Genomic DNA, 22,904 nt, shown 5'->3' on the forward strand with positions numbered 1-22,904 from the left:
ACTATCTTCAACAGAATACCTTTAACTCTGCCAACTTTGCACATATCATAACAAAACTGAAATTAGCTCGAATGTCAAGATAGCTATCATTATCATTAAGAGGTATTGTACTAATAGATACGTTGCAGTGGCAAAAAATATAGAACAAAAGTTAACAGCCGACATACTGCAAGATTAGCACCAACACTGGCATAGTCACTTAAGACATGCTGCAGAAAAGTCAACGGATGGATGGCTAGAAACGATCTCGAACTAGCATAAACCAAATCGGAAGTGGTCATACTAACAGGACCACAACATGGACCCGAATTGACTCCTCAAATTGGTAGTACTATTACAATAGCTACAAAATGTGCAAAATACCTAGGCATGTACATCAACATAGGCCCAATCTTTACAAAACACCTGACAAATGTAGTCCATAGGGCAAAAGAAAGAACGGCAGCCCTACAACGGATCATGCCGAATATAAAAGGCCCAAGTAGTTAAAAACGAAGAACGTATCTGCAAGTATTACAGTCCACTCTCCTATATAGAACCCCCATTTGAGAAGATGTACCAAATTACAAAAGTTACAGAGACATGATAACCAGAATCCAGCAAAAGACCACATAAAAAGTGATAAGTGCGCACCTTCTAGCGAAAAATCAGCAGAGGCTCTATAACTTCTATTTTAAGAAAGAGCCATCATAAAAGAACAATTACAAACAGAATGGCGAGCAGAATGGGAAATATAGATAGAGAAGGCACAATGGACCAAAAAATTAATACTCGATATCAGAGAGTGATACAAATGAAGTTTAAGCGATTAAATTTCTATTTTACGAAATTCTTGACGGGATAAGGATCTTCTAGGTCTTATACGTATCGTATTCGAAAAACCAGCGCTGAGAATTGTCTCATATGTAATGTAGACGATGTAGACGATGTAGATGAAGACGACGCGGTGCATTGTATCTTCAGGTAAAACGTATTTACGTTGGAACAACAGATAATGCGAACAAAGCCAGAAGAGATATCCTCTGACAAATGAATACGTTTCGCTATGGAAAGCAAAAAAAACTGTAAATTTCTCATAGACAAGTAACAAGACTTCCGCCTTTATTCCAAATACTACCGGCAAGACCATATATTATTATTACTTACTTATTTACATACCTACTGACTTACTTACTTTCTTACTTACTTATTATCACTTATTTTACTATTACTTTTTATACTTACTTATCATTAAACAACAGAATATATATATATATATATATATATATATATATATATATATATATATATATATATATATACATATTATAATACGAGTATACTATTTATACTTGTTTATTATACTTACATATATTAATTATTATTATTTTCATACATTGCATACATTTTACCCCTCTTGGTTCCTTATAGCTCTAGGTAATACCATCAGTAAGGAATTTTTGTTTATTTTACATACATTTTTTACTTGTTCTTTACTGCTCCTAGGTAAGAACCGGCAATAATTGTAAATTATCAGTTAACGCAGCGTAAGGCTCCCCTAATTTTTGTTCACTAACTTGGCACATACGGCGGTGTCTTAACGCAAAATGGGTGGTTTTAGTTAGTAGGCAAGACAACAGGAAGACATTCATTTGCAGGCCTTTTTCTACCCAGGAGGAAATGGGCTCGGATATTTTCCTCTGCCCTAAATTTAACACACACTGAGCAATGGTATAATGTTTAGAACATTTTCACCCACATAAATTTTTTTTTCTGTGCTCGAGATGCAGCAAACAACGAAAAGTCAACAATAGTAAGTGAAGTAGTTGCCAGTGAAATTAAAACAGTGATTAAATTTAAAATCCAGTGTAAATGGCAAAGTTAATAAGACAACTCTTAATCGAAATTAAAATAATTTAAATCATTTTTAAAAACGTGGAGGAAGCAAAACAGAAGTAGGGCCAACCAGGTTAGAATTTATCGATTACGTTTAGGTCATATGCAAATAACACATGCATATTTATTTGACCGAATGGATCAAAGAGTATGGGATAGATGTAAGACAACTCTCAATGTAAAACGCTTAATAAACTGCAAAATTTGTGATACATTTGTGAAACAATATTTTGATCTAAAGTCATTATTATAGTGTATTTTTATGTACAAGAGAGTAATAAAACAATAAATTATATATGCAAATCCCTAAACTGTTGATACGGGTGACTCAATGAAAAACAGATATTTGTCAACAAGTTTACAGAAGTATATAGGAAAACAATTTTAAATTGAGTATGACCACCAGGTATAAAGGTTGGAGCAGAATAGAATACAATAGTTGTGAGGATTACTAATCCCTAAATAAGGTTGCCAGTGTCGGAGTGATGGAGGTTAACAGGTACTAATGAATTTGCAAGAAATGTAAGATGTTTATTTTATTGGTTATATATAACCAATAAAAGTTTAATAAGTACCTACCTATTTGCAAAATAAAGTTTAATTCTTTAGATAAAATAAAACGTTTTATTTTATCTATTTGCAAAATAAAGTTTAATTCTTTGCCTATTTGCAACATAAAGTTTAATTCTTTAGATAAAATAAAACGTTTTATTTTATCTATTTGCAAAATAAAGTTTAATTCTTTGCCTATTTGCAAAATAAAGTTTAATTCTTTAGATAAAATAAAACCTTTTATTTTATCTGAAATGAGTGCATTCCACGAAGTAAGGGTTTCAACAATCAAACATTTAATTCTTTAATTCCAGGAATCTACGACAGTAATTGACTAGATAATTACCTTCTAAACTTATTCCACAGAAAATGTGATAGTGGGTTTTTCCATTTTGTATATAGGAAGGTCCAAGTGGCGTATTCAAAATTCTTAACAGTTTACTAAAAGTAGGTACTTCAGTTGCAAGGTGCAGTTTATTGTGTATACTAGTGTTATGGAAAATTTGGAAGTGCCGTGTAAACGCCGAAAAATTGGTCCTCTAACAGTTAATGAAAAAACATTAATATTTAATTGTTTTAAATCATTTACAGACAAACGTTTATGTGAAAGTGTTGATGAGACCGTTGAGTTAGTTAGCAGTACACTTGGTGTTGGGAAATCTACGATTTACAGAGTTATTAAAGAAGAGAAATATGGTAGTTTTCAAATGCCACGTAATGCTCCAGGGAAACCAAAATTTCAAATAGAATATTATTTTAAAGAAGGACTTCGACGGAAAGTGCATGAATTCTTCTTCAGACAAGAATTTCCAACATTGGATAAAGTTCTTGTCTCAGTTCGAGATGATAAGGATTACCCAGAAATGAGTCGAAGTACGTTATGGAAACTTTTAAAAGAAATAGGCTTCCGCTGGAAAAAGAATCCCAGAAAGTCTATTTTATTAGAAAGAAGCGATATTGTCATATGGAGAAGACATTTTCTAAGAACCATAAAGGAAATGAGAAACCAAAAAAGATATTTTATCTTGATGAAACATGGATCAACGAGGGTCATACACCAAATAAATTTTGGCAGGATGAAACTGTTACAAGTCAAAGGCACGCTTTTGTAAATAACTTATCTACTGGTTTAAACCCACCATCAGGAAAGGGACGCAGGCTGATAATAGTACACATTGGCAGTTCAGACGGTTTTGTTGAAGGTGGTTTATTAACTTTTGAATCAACTCGGACCGGTGACTACTATGAAGACATGAACGCTGATGTCTTTCAAGAATGGTTCGAACAAATGATAGATCTTCTTCCTAAGAACTGTGTAATAGTAATGGATAATGCAAGTTATCACTCCAGACTTATAGAAGGACTGCCCACAACCAAGTGGGTAAAAAAAGACTTGCAGAATTGGCTGAGTTTAAAAAATATTACGTACCATTCCGGATCTATAAGAAAGGAACTTTATTCGTTGTGTGCTCTTCATAAAGAAAAATTTAAAAAATACGAAATTGATGAAATTGCCAAAAATCGTGGAATGACAGTACTTAGATCCCCACCATATCATTGTGAATTAAACCCGATTGAACTGGTATGGGCACAGATAAAGAGTGAAGTTTCAAGAAAAAATACCACTTTTAAAATTCATGATGTTAAACAGTTGTTTTTGGAGGCCGTAAATAATGTAAAACCTGAAAACTGGGAAAAGGCAGTAAATCACACTATTAAAGAAGAGGAAAAAATGTGGAAGCTGGACAATATTACTGATAAAATGATCGAGCCAGTTATTATAAATCTTGGTTCTGAAAGTTCATCTTCTGAATCTGATTTGGATTTGTAACAAGTAGCTGTAAGTTTTATATTAATATTTTTATTCATCTATTTAACATACCTTAGACGGTTTTAAAAACTCTTTTTCTCTTTTGTAATTTTTAAAAATTAAAAAAAATGTGAATTTTTTAAAACCCCTTTTTAATGTAGGCCAGTCAGTTCTAATATAGTGTGTGATAAAAGAGGTCACTTTTATTTACATACACATAACACTTTATAACACTGAAATAATTCATTTATTTTTTACAATTATTCAAAGTAATTTTTCAATTAATCTTAAGCCCGCCCATGGAGTGGTCGGAGCTACCAGTTAAAATTATGCTAATTACTCTCTCGTTCATAAAAATAAACTACGGACAAAAACTGTAACAAACAATATTGTAAATTTCCTTAAAAAACTCACCTATTTTGTTATTGTAAATTATTAAAGTAATTGTACCTTAATGTAACATGTCGCTAATAACCATTAGTAGGTATTGCGACTGATATTGTATAAAAAAAAAACAGTAAAAAAAACAGAAGACTAAGGATCATTTTGCAAGTGTTTTTTCTAATTCCATTAAGACATCTATTATACATTTCTCCTAAATATCGATCTAATAATTTATTTCCAAACTGTAATTAAATTTCGGATTTGTTGAATTTGTTTTACACACTGCACGGCATGCCTTTTATAAGTTACGGTAATTTCCTTTGCAAATAGAATTGTACGAAACATATTGAACCACCAGGATTTTTAATCATTTAGAGGAAATACAGTTGCTTGCGTCGCTTTATACAATCCCAGAGTAAATAGTTAGTCTGTTTGAGTTGGTCTGGGTCGGAGCGACTCATGCTGCCTCCGGTGATAATTTTCACAGCCCTTAAGTGACGTTATTATGTGCATTTGTGTATTTGGTTACACTTAATTACAGTTTACATAATACACTCCATTTAATTGGGCTAACCAAAAAGTCCACTGTATAATTATATTTATTTTATATTCTTGCATGCACTATTTACAGACCTATATTAACACAAAATATAAGTAAATATAAGACGAACTAACCGTCAGCCTTTTGCATTTTTCATGAATATTTTAGACGTAACTGGGGTAGCCTCATTTATTAATTGGACAGATTTACATCCAAAATGAAACGAAAACAAAAATGAAAAGCGAAGATTGTTTCTTACAACGACAGCAGAACAACTAGTGTTGCATTAAATTTTGAGAAGAAAATCAAGGGGACTACAATGGGAAACTAAAAAGTGTATTGAAAAATGCTTATAGGAAGTTAAATTACACAATAAAAAGCAAAAACTAGAAAAACCTCTAAAGAAAAGGTGTCACATGTGCCCAATAAAAAAGGACAGAAAACAAAATTGTGAAATATGCAGTACAGATGTGTGTGCCGATCACTGTATAATTAAAAAAGTTTGTAAGTATTGCAATAAAGTAAAATAAATGATTAATCTATGGTTTTGTTGTTTTTATTGTTTTTTTTTAACCTTTTTTTATACTTATTTAATAAAAATATTAGTTTTTTGAAGTTATACTTCTATACGCGCGCTCCACGTTGGAAATTTGTATGGGAGTGAATCTGTGAAATCATTACATATGTAAGATAATGAGTAAGAGAGAGACAGAAGATATATTTTCTCTCTCTTCCTCTCTCGAATATAAAAATGTTCCTTTTGTATATATAATTTAATATTATATAAATATTATATAAAGATATATATATACATATAGTATTATACATGTAATAAAATATTTATTAATATTATTATTTATGTGATATGTTTTGTATTATTTATTAAATGTTCATAATTATATTAGTCTTTTGTATTTCAAAATAATAATCTCAATAAATCACTGTATGATCCAGAACTGTCAATTTTTAAATACATTTGTGTCATGTCCTCGGTAGTATAGTAGTCAGTATCCCCGCCTGTCACGCGGAAAACCGGCGTTCGATTCCCAGTCGGGGAGGACTTTATTATTAATATTATTACATTATTGTAATTTTTAAATACTTATGGATATTGCATTTTAATATGTATTGTATTATTATATAGAATTATGTTGCACTGTATTGTAGTGTATTTTTTTATGTATATTATTATCATTTTTAAATACTTATGAATATTGCAGTTTAATTTGTATTGTATTATTATATTAATAACAAAATAAACAATGAATTTTACTGCAGAGTATGTGTAAAAAAATTTTTGTATTCAACTGCTTTCATACATAGGTATATGAAAATAAAAATATACATTTTCATCAAAATATTGATTCAATCCTTCATTGTTAGTAAGTTGTTATTAATTCTGTTTCTCTTTCTGCTATGTCTTACCTATAGAATTACATATGTAATGATTGTGCAGATTGACTCTCAAATAAATTTGTAACGGCGAATGCGTGAATAGAAGTGTAACTTCCACCGGCAGTCCCCTTTTTTTATACAATATCAGTCGCAATAACTAATGGTTATTAGCGACATGTTACATTAAGGTACGATTACTTAAAAGTTAAAAAAAAAGGTTAAAAAAACAATATTATGGTTAATACTTAATATTAATTTAATTTGCTATTCGAAAAAGCAATTCAATGCTATTCTAAAACTTCTTTTCTAAAGCAGCTGCACAGGGTAAGACCGGTCTTCACTCGACACTGAGGAGTAGGCAGATTGAGAACTCAGTGCCGTTTGACGGTTCTTGTATTTATACAGAACACGATACTGGTACGTAACGAGTGAGGGGAGTAGGCAGATTCAGACCCCGAACTCGAAAGGAACCGTATCTATCTTGAAAATAGCTCCAAAATGGGTGCCGAAACTTTAAGCATTAAATTCTTAACGCAGTTCTTCCCGAAAATACGCTCCAGAAGAAGCTGAAGCTGTTTTCACTTGAAGATCCTTTTTGTGTGGGGGATCATCCCAGTCTGTGTTTGGTTTTACAGTTTCTGGTGTGACTTCGCTGTTCCACTACTTTTCTTCATTCTTTTCTTTCTTTGATTGTCCTTTCTCAATTACTAAATTCCATACTCCTTAATCTTCTTTAACTTGTTTTCTCTATCTTAGTTTAGCGCTGCCTTTGGTTCTTTTACCTGCGATTCCAACTCATGGTCCGATGAGTCAACTAGCATTTGGCTTCTTTCCGTAGTGCTAATCACTAAATGATTAAGCTGTCGAATAAAAATGGAGTCGGTTTTAGAGAGAAATAAATAGAACACACTTGAAATGAAATCTTATTTTTAATTAATTAATTAATATTTGTTATTATATTATTAATATATTATTAAAATAAATAATCTAAATTTACTAACACTAAATTTATATTGCGCCGTCTCTTAACTTAATATAATAAAAGTACATAAAAAAAAACGGCAAGCGGAGAAAGCTTGCCGAAAAAAAAGCGGCAGGTAGGAGACCAAGAAGCGGCTTAAGCAGAAGCAGAAAAACAAAAAGAACACCAAGATAAATAAAGAAAATGAGGACAAAGCTACAAATGCAGATATTATTGGAATAATGAAAGAACTTATCGGTAAAAAATGAAGAAATTAAGGAAATAAAGCAAGTGAGGAAGGAATAAGCAGAAAACAATAAAGGAAATAAGGCAAGAGAATCAGAAATTAAAGAAGTAAAGCAACTACAAGAAAGAATCGAATATATAAAGAAACACAGTAAGAAGAAAAACCTGATAATATCTGCATTAAAAATGGACACAAACGACGATATAAACAAAGAGAAGAAATAGAAACTTTATCGCCACATAACTACAAGTAAAAGTGAATGGAAAGTTAAGGAATGCCAAAAAGATTGGAGAGATTATCTACGTTATAGAAACAGAAACAATGATAGAATCAACGAAAATATCAAGAACAAGAACAAGTTAAAAGATCATTACGACCGCAATTTATATAAATATTGACCCAACAATAAAAAAAGAAATACCAAAATAAGTGGCAAAGAAAGAAAGAGAAAAATAATGGCAAGAATAAGATACAAAAACTTTACAGTCGACGGTAAGGAATGAAAATGTGATGAAGATAAGGAACATCTATACGAAATAAAAGAGGGAAAAACTGCACAATGGGGGTCAAAAAACTATCAAATAGTAAACAACAAAGAAAAATGGCAACACCACGGCTAAGGACGATAATTGTGACAGAAGAAAAATAAGAAAGCAAGAAAGGAAACAAACAAATTTAAAATAGATTGAAAGTGGGAACATGGATCATAAGAGGAACTTGGAGTTCATGGAAGATTAATAAATCTAGACGAAATACGTGAGAAATATAGAATCAGAAATAATGGTCTTACAAGAAACCAAACAGTTAAGCTCTAACATAAAGAGGTACTGAAAAGAATAGAGGAAGAAAAAAACAAGAGATTGGAAAATATCACGACTGGGAGCCTAGAGGACGAATGGGAACTAATACAAACAGTCATGAAACAAGTAACTGACCTTAGCATTGGAAAAGCAAAAAAAGAAAATGGAGAACACTGGTTTGATGAAGACTGCAAAAGAATCCTAGCACAAAGGAAAAATGGAAAAATGGAAAATATTAGAAGTAATCCAGAAAAAAGTAAAAGGCAATAAAAAACCAAAAGAAGAGAAACTAAACGATTATAATATGTACATTATTTCAGAAACTTAAAATGAGTATCATGAATAAATGAAAGATATATCGCTACTTCAATACAAAAAAACCACAAACCAAAATCACCGTTTTTACAGGGGAGCTATGCAATGTTTTGACTTTTATGTATTTCTCTTTTATTTTATATCATTTATATGCAAGTTAAATATTGTTGAAAGGTAAATTTAAACTGTATGCGATATTGTATTCAGACACAACGTAAGTATTTTTCTGAAAGTGATATTAGCAGATGTGTCTCTTTTGTATAAAAAATATTTGTAATTGTCATGATAAGTATTTAAAATAAAAGTACACATACCAAAGAAACAAACATTTTTGTCAATATGTTTGTCATTAATTTATGTAGATTTTAGAACAATTATTACAAAAAAAAAAGATGACAAGGTCAGGCTATAAAAATAACCAAAGTTAATTCTACAACTGAATAAGTATGGGTTTCGGAAACATAATAAAAGTCTGTATCTTAAATTAAAACTGGTTATTAAGTTGCATAGATAGGTAGATACTAATAACTTGTTAAAACAGCGTTTCTCAACCTTTTACCAGTTGCGACCCAATTTTATATAATTATTTTCACCGCGCCCCCCTCATAAAATAAAAATATATGAATCCAGGACCGACTTTCAGGGGGGGGGCGGTGGTGTTACATGAACTTTTTTCGGTGGTACCGAAATTTTAGGCACTTTTCACACACTTGAGTGCCATAAAGACAATCAAACCTTATCGTTATTAAAGTATATTTATTTGTCAAATGTTTTAGCCAGTCTCTCTGGATCCGCCCTTGCACTAAACTTACAGTAAAACCTTAATCACCAAATTACAAAGAATAAGTAAATTTATTGATATGTGGCAACACCAATTCAGAACTGATCGTCTCTCTTCGCGAGAAGTTCCGAGTTCCAAGTTCTCCTCCCTTCTCCTCAGACCCAGACCTTAGTCGAGTCAGTTTAGTCAGTCCAGTCAGTCCTTCTTCACCTGTTAAATTTATTGTGAATGTTTATGTTGTAGTTTGCGTGTATTAATTGCAGTTCGCGGTATTAAAATATTCCAAGCAGTAGGTAAATATACTTAAATTTATACAAAATCATGGATAAATTTTTAACTGGGCCTAAGCGAGCATTCGATACTAGTGAAGCATCAACAAGTGTACAGGCGAGAGTGGTTCCAAAAATAAAATCAAGAAAATATTCTGAAGATTACTTAAATTTTGGGTTTACGTTTACTGAAGTAAATGAAGAAGAACGGCCTCTATGTATCATTTGCTCAAAAATTTTAGTAGCCGACAGCATGAAACCAAATAAACTAAAAAGACATTTGGAAACGCTTCATAGTGAATGCATTAATTAATTCCGAGAATTCTTCGAGTTAAAATTAAAATTACATGAAAAACAAAAATCATTTTTAAAAAAAACTTTGACTGAATAAAAAAGCTTTACTTGCCTCTTATAAAATTTACATCAAATAGCTAGATGTAAAAAGCCTCACACTATTGGTAAACAGCTTATTTTGCCAGCTGCAATTCAAATTGTAGAAACTATGTTTGGAGATAATTTTACCAAAAAATTGGAATCTATACCTCTATCAAATGATACTGTTGCCCGTCGAATTTGTGATATAGCTGTATATGTACAGGATCAGCTACTGGATACTCGGTTGCGCGATAAGCTGTTTTCGATTCAGCTTGATGAGGCAACAGGTAGCAATAAAAATGCTCATTTTATTGCCTACGTTCGATTTTGTGATGGCATATCATTAGTAGAACTACTTTTTTGCAAACCAATAGAACTGACAACGTCGCTCGCATTATTTGCTATCTTAAACGATTATATAAATGAATCAAAAATAGAGTGGAAGAATTGCGTCGGAATATGCACAGATGGTGCTCGTTCAATATCCGGAAAATTTCATAGTCTACAAGCGCTTGTGAAACAAAAGTCTCCAATGTGTATATCGACACACTATATGATCCACAGAGAAGCTCTGGCTTCCAAAGAAATGTCTCCTGGCCTAAATATTGTGCTAACAACGGTTGTAACAGTAGTTAATTACATAAAAATGGGACCTTTGAAAACCAGAATCTTTTCTGCACTTTGTAAAGACATGGGTGCATTACGTTTAGCATTATTATTTTATTGTGAGGCAAGATGGTTATCACGTGGGAAATTTTTACTACGTGTTTTTGAATTAAGGCATGAAATCGCTATTTTTCTAGAAGAAGAAAATAGACCGGAAGCCGAGATGTTTCGGGATAGTTTATTTTTGATGAAATTGGGCTACTTGGTTGACATATTCGAGAAACTAAATATTTTAAACATTCAGCTTCAAGGAGCCAATACACATATATTGGATATCAGTGATAAAGTTAATGGTTTTTGTAAAAAATTGGAATTGTGGAGCAGAAATTTAAAGCAAATAACCTAGAAATGTTTGCAAATGTGGATGAATGTATTAAAACTTACAATGTTGAAGAACAACACGTGAAAGTTGTTTTTATAACCATTGAAAATCATTTAGCGATGCTGACTAAAAATTTTAAAAGATATTATTTGCCGGCGACAAATTAATACGTACTTACGAGTGGGTTAGGAATCCGTTCCAAATTACACCGGAAGGGCTCTCTACTGCCTAAGAAGAAACCTTCATTGACTTTACGGCAAATGATAAAATCAAGAAACAGTTTAATAATAAATCCCTCTTTGAATTTTGGGCAGGAGTAAAGGATGAGTTTTCTGCACTGAAAACGAGAGAGTTCCGTATACTATTGCCGTTTTCAACATCCTTCCTTTGCGAAACAGAGCTGAGAACGTTTATTTCTAATATTACACCCCGTTTCGATAAACTATGCTTTACAAAACAAGCTCAAGAAAGTCGCTGATTTATTATTAAACTTGTTCATAATTTAGTGTTCAGTTCTCTTTATAATTATACCTGTTATATCAGTGTTCATGTGTATTTTATTTTTTATTTTGTAAGAATTTTGTTTTGCTTTGATTTTAGTAAATTATTCAATGTTGTTGATGTTTTTTTCGAATAGGCTCACGCCCCCCCTTAAGAATGCCGCGCCCCACAGGTTGAGAATTACTCTGTTAAAAACATTTCAAAAATGAGCTAATATTTTTAGTCATACAAGGTACAATAATTATAACTAGCTTATAAAAACTGTCACATTTTGGTTATAATTTGTACTTATTGAACATTATTAGTTAAATAAACAACTAGAAACATTAAGAAATCACGATAAAAATTAATCAAACGTATATAAAAATCTGTGTAACTCTATATTTGAACATCAGTCTCAAAGACTGAAAAAAATATACTTCATAATACTTTGGTATAATATTTTTATTTATCAGGTTAACAATACCCTGTTTCTTTGGTTGTGCAATTTTCAGCTTATGAGAATATTTATCCCATTTATTTTTCTTCAATCTTTCTCTTAGATTTTGGCAAGGATGTATATGCCTTACCGCTATTTCTTAATAACTTGGTAACATTTCTTTTCCGTAGATTTGGATTTACCTTCTTTTTGCGACCTTTTTATTTCATTGTTTTCATTTTCAGATGTATCGACACTACTTGATAAGCTAACGTTAAAGACCTCAGTGTTGGTAGGCACTATAACAACATTGGGTTGCTGAACATAAAATATATCGATATACTGGATCTTAACATTATACAGTTAATTTATTAGGATGTACAATTTTTTTTATTCGAACCAGAGGATTCAAGTTTTGAAGATAATTGTTGCTGTTCCGTTAACTGCTTTAAATGAACATTATTTTCATTAGAATCAGTGTCAATCTTTCGTGAATAGTCCTTGGTTTTAAAGTCGGGATCCTTAAGTGTGCGTTCATAACGAGGCGCCGACCCTCGATCGGAACATAGGATGATGGTATTATATTATCATCGCCACGTAAAATAAATGCATTATTTTAAATGCGAGCGTTCACTGTCAGTGCTATGCTCTAGGCGAGAATACCATTCCATGGTCTCCGTAATGAACGCACACTTACACTGTCGTCTGAAGAGAAATCAGCCCTGAAGAAGCTTGAGAATGGACAATATATATTTAGGCAATGTCCAAATAAAAGTCAAAACAAAATGAGGTAGGCGTAAGCTCTCAATTAAAATTGGAAATAAACACGTTGTTTAATATGATATTTAAACTTCTGAATTATATTAAAATAAGATGATATATTATCACTGTTTGGAAAAGTATCAAGACTGATTTAAATATTTTATTTTTAATATTCAGAATATGACCTTATTTAGTTTTAAATCTTTTATTCAATCATAGTATATTAGCTAAGTATAATATGGCTTTAGTTCATCCTTTAAATTCTCGAACTCAAATTGGCTGATTAATTATTGTCAAGTTCTGAGAATTCACTTGTCTGAAAACAACATGTTTTTGGGAAACATTTATCAACCCAAACACGTCAGAGTCCTTAAGGAAACGTACCCATTCTTTGTGTAGAAAATTTAAAATGCCACTTTAAGCTTAATTTACGGCTATTCACGGAGGTCCTAAGAACAGAAGAACCACCCCAATGGATTCGCGTACATACATATTTTGTTTCGTATGATCGGCCACTTTACAACAACCTCTCATCGTGGACAGAACCAAGCAAACCAGCATCGGGTGTGCATCCCATTTTTTACCCTTAGACCTTAGACTCCGAGCGAGGCCCAACCACAGACCAGTATCTGCACCGATGTTTGAAAAACGGCTCATTCCTTCCTTTTGAATCATAAGGAGACATGGATCCTTTACTTCTTCTAAAAGCTAACTCGTCTGCTAAGTTGGTGGCTAGCAATCCTTGACTGGCACTGTCTAATACTTCTTGTGCTCTCTTTTGTAACATCTCTAATGTATTTGGTTCTTCTAATAATTGTTCGTCATTATGTGTTATAATGGTCGATGCTAAAGACGAAGATATAGAACACATTGGAGGTTGAATTTGCATAGGCAACGACGTCGGAGTTTTAATTTCAGGCATTGGTGGCTCTAAAGCTGGTGACGGCTAAATATTCGGTGGCATAGGAGGAGGTAGAGAAGCCGGCGTGGGTTCTCGTGATACAGGTAGCGCTTGAGGAGCAGGAGGCGGCGATTCTACTTGAGTATTCTCTACTTCATTATCGGAAGGTGCTGGTGACCCTGCAGTAGCTTCTTCTTCTTCTTTAGGTCTATCTATTTGCAATTGCTGTTGCAACTGATTTATTAATTGCAACTGAAGCACTTGTTGATGTTGTAAAGTGAACAATGTTGACTGTAATACTGCCAGTTCCTGTAAAGCTGCTTCATTATCAGCGTTATTGGCTATAGCGGTAGCTGCGAACTGAGCTACAGCAACTTTGGTATTTTGTAATGCTTCCAGCGTAACATGTCCAGGAGCAGCAGCTGGTATAGGAAACGGAAATTCCAATCTTTGACTATCGTCATCTGGTGAATTCTCTTCGACGCTGTTATTATTCGCAGCGTCTTGTCTGTTCCGTCTCATTCGCTCTAATCGTTTACCGCCTGTTTCTTCATCATCATCGTCGTCTTCTGATACCACCATATCCTCCGGATCGGAATGTGCTGGGTCATCGTGTTTAATAGCCTTTTTGTCACATTCTTCCTTGTGCGTGACGTAATCTTGAACTTCTGTGAATTGTTCTTGGCAGCGCTGGCACATGAGGACTTCTGGAAGTACTTCCGGTATGGTAGGAACGTCGATACATGGTGTATCTGAAACTTTTGTCTGTGGTTGGGCCTCGCTCGGAGTCTAAGGTCTAAGGGTAAAAAATAGGATGCACACCCGATGCTGGTTTGCTTGGTTCTGTCCACGATGAGAGGTTGTTGTAAAGTGGCCGATCATACGAAACAAAATATGTATGTACGCGAATTCATTGGGGTGGTTCTTCTGTTCTTAGGACCTCCGTGAATAGCCGTAAATTAAGCTTAAAGTGGCATTTTAAATTTTCTACACAAAGAATGGGTACGTTTCCTTAAGGACTCTGACGTGTTTGGGTTGATAAATGTTTCCCAAAAACATGTTGTTTTCAGACAAGTGAATTCTCAGAACTTGACAATAATTAATCAGCCAATTTGAGTTCGAGAATTTAAAGGATGAACTAAAGCCATATTATACTTAGCTAATATACTATGATTGAATAAAAGATTTAAAACTAAATAAGGTCATATTCTGAATATTAAAAATAAAATATTTAAATCAGTCTTGATACTTTTCCAAACATTCTCCGCCCCAAAACGAATGTTTTTAAAAACTACTACAATGATAAGGACAAAAAACAAACACTTAACTATTACTATAATAACAATAGAAATGAAGAGAAATATAGTTGTTAACAAATAGGTAGTGGACAGATCTTGACCACCGGACGTTGTAGGATGCCATCTGAAGCTGTCCTTAGACTAACAACGCGTACAATACTGTCGGTGCCGTAATGCAACTCAATGATTCTGGCCAATTGCCAGCGAAGAGGAGGCTGTTGTTCATTTTTTATGAGGACAAGAGAACCTTTAATGAGAGATGGGGTTGGACTATGCCATTTAGATCGCTCTTGAAGAGAATGAATATACTCTTTAGACCATCTTTTCCAAAAGTCCCCTCTTATCCTTTGGATTAACTGCCAACGATTCAGACGGTTAATCTTTAAAGCGCTTAGATCTGGATCGGGAATTGAATCCACTAAGGGTTCAAAAACTAAAAAATGTCATATTCTGAATATTAAAAATAAAATATTTAAATCAGTCTTGATACTTTTCCAAACAATCACAATGGATACAATATACAAGTAAATAAAAAAAACTGCATTTTATCGTATAATAACATTTTACTGTCATAAAAAAATGCAGAAGAGTTGTATCTCAATATATATGTCCCTTTTTTATTTCAAAATCATACAGCAGCTCCGAGAATATCATAAGCAAAATGAATATATTCCATAATACATCCCTTTTTTATTAAGAAATAAATATATATATATATATATATATATATATATATATATATATATATATATATATATATATATATATATATATATTATATATATATATATATATATATATATATATTATATATATATATATATATATATATATATATATATATATATATATATATATATATATATATATGCGAATATTTTGTATAAAATGGCCGTATTTCATTACACATCTCTTTTATTTAAGAAATATTAATATACTTACGTGAATCTTCTATGCAAAACGGACGTATTTCGGAATGTGGCACTTTTGTTTATAAAAACGATAACAACGACTATATTATAGGGTCAATAGGGTTTTTTGAAATGTGGCCATTTAACACAAAAGCAACGTGCGTTCACTTCGACTGTTAGGCCGTAATTAACAAATTGGCGGTTTTGTCCATATTTGTTCTCTCAAATACAAAAATACAAAAAGGGCGCTAGTGTCATTTCATTATTAAACAACGTAAAATATGTGGGGTTTCAGTGGTATATAAAAATATGACTGCTTAACGTTAGATTTTTGGAATAAACGCTATTTTCGTTTTTTTTTTATTTGTGCCCCTTTTGTATTGAAATAGCGATATAGTAAACTAATTGGCAAAAGTACGTAAGTACATATGACATTCGAAAAAAAATTATTCTGTTCTGAAATCAATCCGTTTTAACCCAGTTTTAATGTGAATCAAAATTCATTAAAAGGTGTGTTAATATTACTTCTAATTATTGAAATGGATCTGTAACAGCGTGACGTTATTTGCTTTAAAAAAAAACAATATTACCAGTTTATTTTATAAAGCTTATTTTCATCAAACAAAGACCTTTTGCAAAAATATTTTGATCAACTTGTTTTCGTATATTATATAAAGCTTATTAGGTTATTTTCTCCCTAAAATATGTATTACGTTTCGAACGAAAATATTTGTCAACAAGGTGTTTTTTGTTAGGGTAAAATGACTTAGGAATACGAAAGCAATTTACATTTTAGAGCGTATTTTCATTCATTTCTTTATGTTTCGTACTTATATGAATATTAGGGAAGTATTAAAGAATTTAACCTTCGTAAAGACGAGAAAGGTGCAGTTGAAGTAGAGACATCAATTTTTGGCGAAATTTTCAAAAATAATTTTTTTACTATAACTTAGCATAAGAAAGTTTTAATAGATGACTGTTAATTAGCAAAACTTATAGTCAGTTTTGTTCCTTGGTATGCAACCGTATCCCGCTTGGTAAATAATGAAAGATATGTTGCGTGTGTTAAAAACCAAAATAAACCCCAAAGTTGTTTAAGCGAATGAGACTAAGGGTTGTATGAAGTGTTTAATGCTGGATCATAAAAAAAATAAAAAAATTTATCCAAGAAAAATAAAGAAAAATTTGGAGTGGACCAGTTTTACGACATAGGGGTATAAACAATAGATTACGACCGATTTTTACACCTATTGAATACAAATTTTATAAAAATCAGTTAAGTTGTTTTGGTGAAGGAGTATGGAGACTAATAGTGTGACACAAGAATTTTATATACAGTGTGTCCGCAAAGTATGGAATAAATTCGATATTTCCTAAATGAAACGCCTTTTTAAAAAAATCTATAAAACGTCGATTAAGGTGATACACATTACAGTGATGACGTCATCGGCTCTTTTTTTAAATGTAATACCCTGTATTTTAGATCGATAAAAATTGGTTAATTCTAAAAAAGTATAATACTCGGGGTCTACCGGATATAATTAAAAAAAAATGCGCTTAGAAAATTAATTTATAATATTATTCAATTATAAATAAATTATAATAAATAACTTGAAAGTAATCCAGTAATTAATACATGACTTAATCTCAAATGTTCGAATTGTAGCCCTTGTTGTATTTGACAATTACCCAAACGTTGTACAAATTCTTGTAGAACCTTGTTTATGCTTTCTTAAGAAATATTGTTTATTTCTTTACGAATTCTTGTCTTTAAATCTCCAATATTTGTAGGTTTCGTTTTATAAACAACGTTCTCTAAATGATCCCACATATTGTACTGGGGAATAAATTAACTAAAGTAGGTACGAGATACTCATTTTAAAACTAAAGTCTAAAGAGTCTAAAGATTTTATTTCTTACAATGCCAGCCCATACGTCTACCTTTTGCGGGTAATGTGTATGATGTTTTCACAACCAGTTGGAGTTTTCTTTTGCCCAGTATCTACAATTCTGACGGTTGACCTCGCTATTTAATTTCAATGTACCTGATCAGAAAAAAATAATATTTTGAACCAAGAGAGGGTTTCGGTGGCTGTTATCCATTAGTATTTCGCACAATTGTATTCTTTTATCTAAATCATCCTCGTTTAATTCCTGTACAACTATGCCTTTTACTTACTTTAATTACTTTTACGTACTTTGTGTACCGTTGTTTTGCAAACGTCGAGATCACTACTAACCTAACGAACACAAGTGTGTGCATCTTCTTCAAAAGCAAGTAGAACATCTAATGTTGTAACTTAATTTATAGAGAGACGACCTGATTTGCGTGCATTTTCAACCGTACCAGTTTCTCGAAATTTCTTTTCAATCTTATTTACTGTTGACTGCGTAATGGGTATTTTTGGATATGTATCATTAAATAAATTACACACTTCCATCTGAGTTCGCGATTTGTCTCCATATTCAATCATCATGAGTATTTTAATACTTTCATTTACACTCAAATTCATTTTTCTAATTAAAATTAATTCTAAGCAATAATACAGAAACATTCACGAATTAATACAATAATTATTGTACTACGTAATTGTTATTGAACGTTACTAAAAATAATTACAGTTTACCAAAAACTAGAAGTAGGCTACATTTTTGCAATTGATAATAAATAATTCATTTTCTAAGCGCATATCTTTCAAATTATATCCATTAGACCAGAGTGTTATACTTTTTTGAAATCAGCTCATTTTTATCGATCTAAAAATGTCCTAAAATACAGGGTGTTACATTTAAAAAAAGAGCCGATGACGTCATCACTGTAACGTGTATCACCTTGTATAATGAAATTTTATTGTAAAATGTAGAACACTATATTAAACAATCGACGTGTTTTAGATTATTTTAAAAAGGCTTTTCATTTAGAAAATATAATTTTCTTTAAAGATTAATGAAAAGGGCCGTAACTCAATAAAAATGTACTCAAAAGTTTGGGGCGATTTAGGGCTGCACACTCCCCTTAAAATTTTTCTGTGTACTTAGATTTTGTTGTTATTTTTTTATGAAAAAATGCTTTCCGAACAAGAAAGTAACGTGTCTAGTAACGTGTCTATTTTTATTACAAAATGTCAAGTAGTTTAGGAGATAATGCAAAAAAACAATTTTTATTTTGTAACTTCAAACGGCTGTAACTTTTTTTGTGTACACTTTTGTACTAAGGTAAGTTGGATTCAATCAATTTATTTTTGTCCCCGGAATGCGTGATTTAATTTATGACATGCCTTTTTAAAACACCCAGTATATATATTGTATATTGTTTTATTGTTTGTTAATCTACTGTAACTATTATTAATTTAATCATTTGATTATAAAGTTTTATAAGTATTGTCGTTGTCCTTCTTTAGCAATATTTCCACCTGCTTCTTTATAAAACAGATTTTGTTGAATGGTTTGTTCACTGTATTTACTACATAATTTTATGTTTGAGTCCTATATTGATGGTACTATTATTTTTCTGCTCTTTTACTTTTTCTTACGTAATGTTTATTATTTTAGTTACTGTTATTTTTATACATACTAATTTTTTATGTAAATATAGTATAACAAGAAAGGAGAAAGTTTAAAAATTTAAATCTTGTTTTTTTATTTATCATTTGTAACGGCTTTACATTTAAAAAAATTCTTTTTCATATTATAAATACCTAATAGATTTATATACAACAATTCGCCTAAATAATTTAAAAAATCTCTACCGATTCTGTCGCTATTCAAAGACTCAACTCTAAAATGCCACTCACCTGCGTATCCCTGTGGACACTGTACGTGCTCCAACAACAGGGCTCCACTTGGTTTGAATCCAATCCCCAAAACTCCAATTCCTCTTCAAATAGGGGGCCACATACGTTGGTAGGATAATGGAGTTTACCCGTTCTGGAAATAAAAAGAATTTAAAATACATGCGCAATTAGTTTGTTGTTAATAAAAGAATAACAGTTTTAATTTCTTTAATTATTTTACAAATAAAAACAACTAACGAACACGACATTGTTTGTCGTTTTTTATTTGAATAATATAATTAGTATTTGAAATCCTATAAAATCTATAAAATTGTCACAACATCAAGCACACAAAACAAACTAATGATGGACGATAATGTCTAAAAGGTCTATACAGTGTGTTCGTAAAATATGGAATAAATTCGATATTTCCTAAATAAAAAGCCTTTTTATAAAAATCTAAAACATCGTCGATTTTTAAATTTAATGTTCTACATTTTACAATAAAATTTCATTGTGTATCTAGGTGATACACATTACAGTGATGACGTCATCGGCTCTTTTTTAAATGTAACAACCTGTATTTTAGGACATTTTTAGATCAATAAAAATGAGCTGATTCCAAAAAAGTATAATGCTGGGGGTCTAACGGATATCATTTGAAAGATATGCGCTTAGAAAATAAATTATTTATTATCAATTCGCAAAATAGATAAAATACCCAGTTTCTTTGTTATTGATAAAGTAACACCCATTAAGTATGGGATTTCTGAGATTGACCAAGTATCCCTTGTTTTAGTTAACGCACGTTACTTTCCCAAAAAAACATCAGGTATAGTTTGTCTCAAAATATATCGTTTTGACTTTCCCGTCGTTAAAGGGTTAGTGGTATTATCGCCATTATTAATAGACAAATACGTTTTAAATTTCTACCTGACCGCTCAGGGTTGAATCAGGTACGGCTAATGTAATCAGTCATTAAAAATCTCTACTTGCTACTGTGTGTATAGTATATTAGTGAAGATTGTTCGTAACAAATATGTTTCGTCCACGGAAAAATAATCGCTCGAGATCTACTAAACATAATTAAAAGCATTTGTCATTGGACTCAAAAAAATAGTTAAAAATGTGTGTCATACTTTAATAGATAGGGGCCTAATCAAACAGAATGTTGTGAAAAGAACATATTTACTTACAAAAACGTCGATATCGTCGACAAAGGCTATTGTAAGCGAAGAACCATTGACAAGACGAACAAAAATGGTAATTTTTAGTCTATATATATATATATATATATATATATATATATATATATATATATATATATATGGCTTTAAAATAATTAACATTTTTTAATAAAGACTCATAAATTTCAGTTTTAGTACTTGTTTGGCGCTTTTTGTAGCTGTAGACTGTAATAGCTTGCGTTATCCATGATGATTACACTACTTTCAGGAATATTTTTCAAAAGAGAAGTGAAACCAATTTTCAAAAAGTTCTGCACTGGTATCTTCATGATAGTCTAAGCTGAAGTCTTTGATATTCTTTGCAGATAAGAACAAACAGTTTCGAACCCACATATCTTTCGAACTGGCGTGAATTATTGTTATGCGTTTTCCTTTATTTAAAGATGCTTTCGTATGACATTTTTACTAAAATCGACCTTCTTTTACATACTATATCATGAGTATCAAACCATGTTTTATCCAGATATATGATAGATTTGTTTTCTAACCTATAATTTCAGAGAGATACTCAGTTCTTCAAGTGTTTAAAACTTATTTTAGAAAGGACTGTATGGAGAGTGGTATCTATATTTGGTTCTTCTTCCTATAACTTCAATTTAATTTATCTAACGTAGGAACTATCTGATTTTTGTAAAGAACAACTTATTGTTCTTCTTATAATATCTTATTGAGTGCTGTCCAAATAATGAGACTAAAAATTACTACTTTTTTTCGTCTTGTCAATGGTTCTGTGCTTACAATAGCCTTTGTCGACGATATCGACGTTTTTGTAAGTAAATATGTTCTTTTCACAACAGCCTGTTTGATTAGGCCCCTATCTATTAAAGTATGACACACATTTTTAACTATTTTTTTGCGTCCAATGACAAATGCTTTTGATTATGTTTAGTCGATCTCGAGCGATAGTTTTTCCGTGGACGAAACATATTTGTTACGAACAATCTTCACTAATATACTATACACACAGTAGCAAGTAGAGATTTTTAATGACTGATTACATTAGCCGTACCTGATTCAACCCTGAGCGGTCAGGTAGAAATTTAAAACGTATTTGTCTATTAATAATGGCGATAATACCACTAATCCTTTAAGGACGGGAAAGTCAAAACGATATATTTTGAGACAAACTATATAATTAGAAAGTAATAGTGTTCTAAGGGAACATGTTAAAGACATTTATTCATCTACTTGCGTTAACGGCATTCTTTTATTTGAAATATTCTTAAAAGAAATGTGTTTTAACCTACAACTTTTAATGAAAAGTAAAATGGTTGTGACAAATATTTAAAATTTATGAAAATTTATGTAGAACTGTTACTTCATGTTCATTTTGTCACATATAACAAAATAATTTATTATAAAAACCATAGATATATTATCAATGTTTTAAACCGAAGTATAATTTTTACACAAAAACAAGTATCTACTAAACAAAAATGTTTAAAAAAAAGTAGCAGTCGTTTTATTTCATTTAAACCTTTCTGCAATTCTACGCGAAAGAGAACGAGACTAAAACGTGTGCTCTCTGCCAACTTAATTAGATAAGCCATTCGTGAATAGATTTGGTTCCTCATTAACGTATTAGAAACCAGTTAATTACACTTTTAGGGCACAATGAATTCGACTTGCACACGAAGGTCTGTCGTCTGCATTGTTCGTAAAACTAATCGATTTTACATTATGATTGGAATGCGAGGCTGAGTCTATCCGGGAATGAAAATAGGTAAATATAAAACTGATTGCAGGTACCTGAAAGATTGATTTTTGAGTAAAGGTAAATCCTTAATTTTATTTTTGGTT

The 22,904-nt window shown here is 31.5% G+C and overlaps 1 protein-coding gene across 1 annotated transcript in view; it reads right to left on the minus strand.

The window, feature by feature from the left end:
- LOC140445067 (potassium voltage-gated channel protein Shaw-like) overlaps nucleotides 1–22,904 on the minus strand; it is a 555,968-nt gene that overhangs the window by 174,019 nt on the left and 359,045 nt on the right. Inside the window, exon 3 of the mRNA XM_072536858.1 lies at nucleotides 19,879–20,011. Coding sequence (XP_072392959.1) covers nucleotides 19,879–20,011 — 133 coding nt within the window. The remainder of the gene's footprint in view (nucleotides 1–19,878; nucleotides 20,012–22,904) is intronic.

The sequence above is a fragment of the Diabrotica undecimpunctata genome, chromosome 7, assembly GCF_040954645.1.
Source record: "Diabrotica undecimpunctata isolate CICGRU chromosome 7, icDiaUnde3, whole genome shotgun sequence".
Lineage (NCBI taxonomy): Eukaryota > Metazoa > Arthropoda > Insecta > Coleoptera > Chrysomelidae > Diabrotica > Diabrotica undecimpunctata.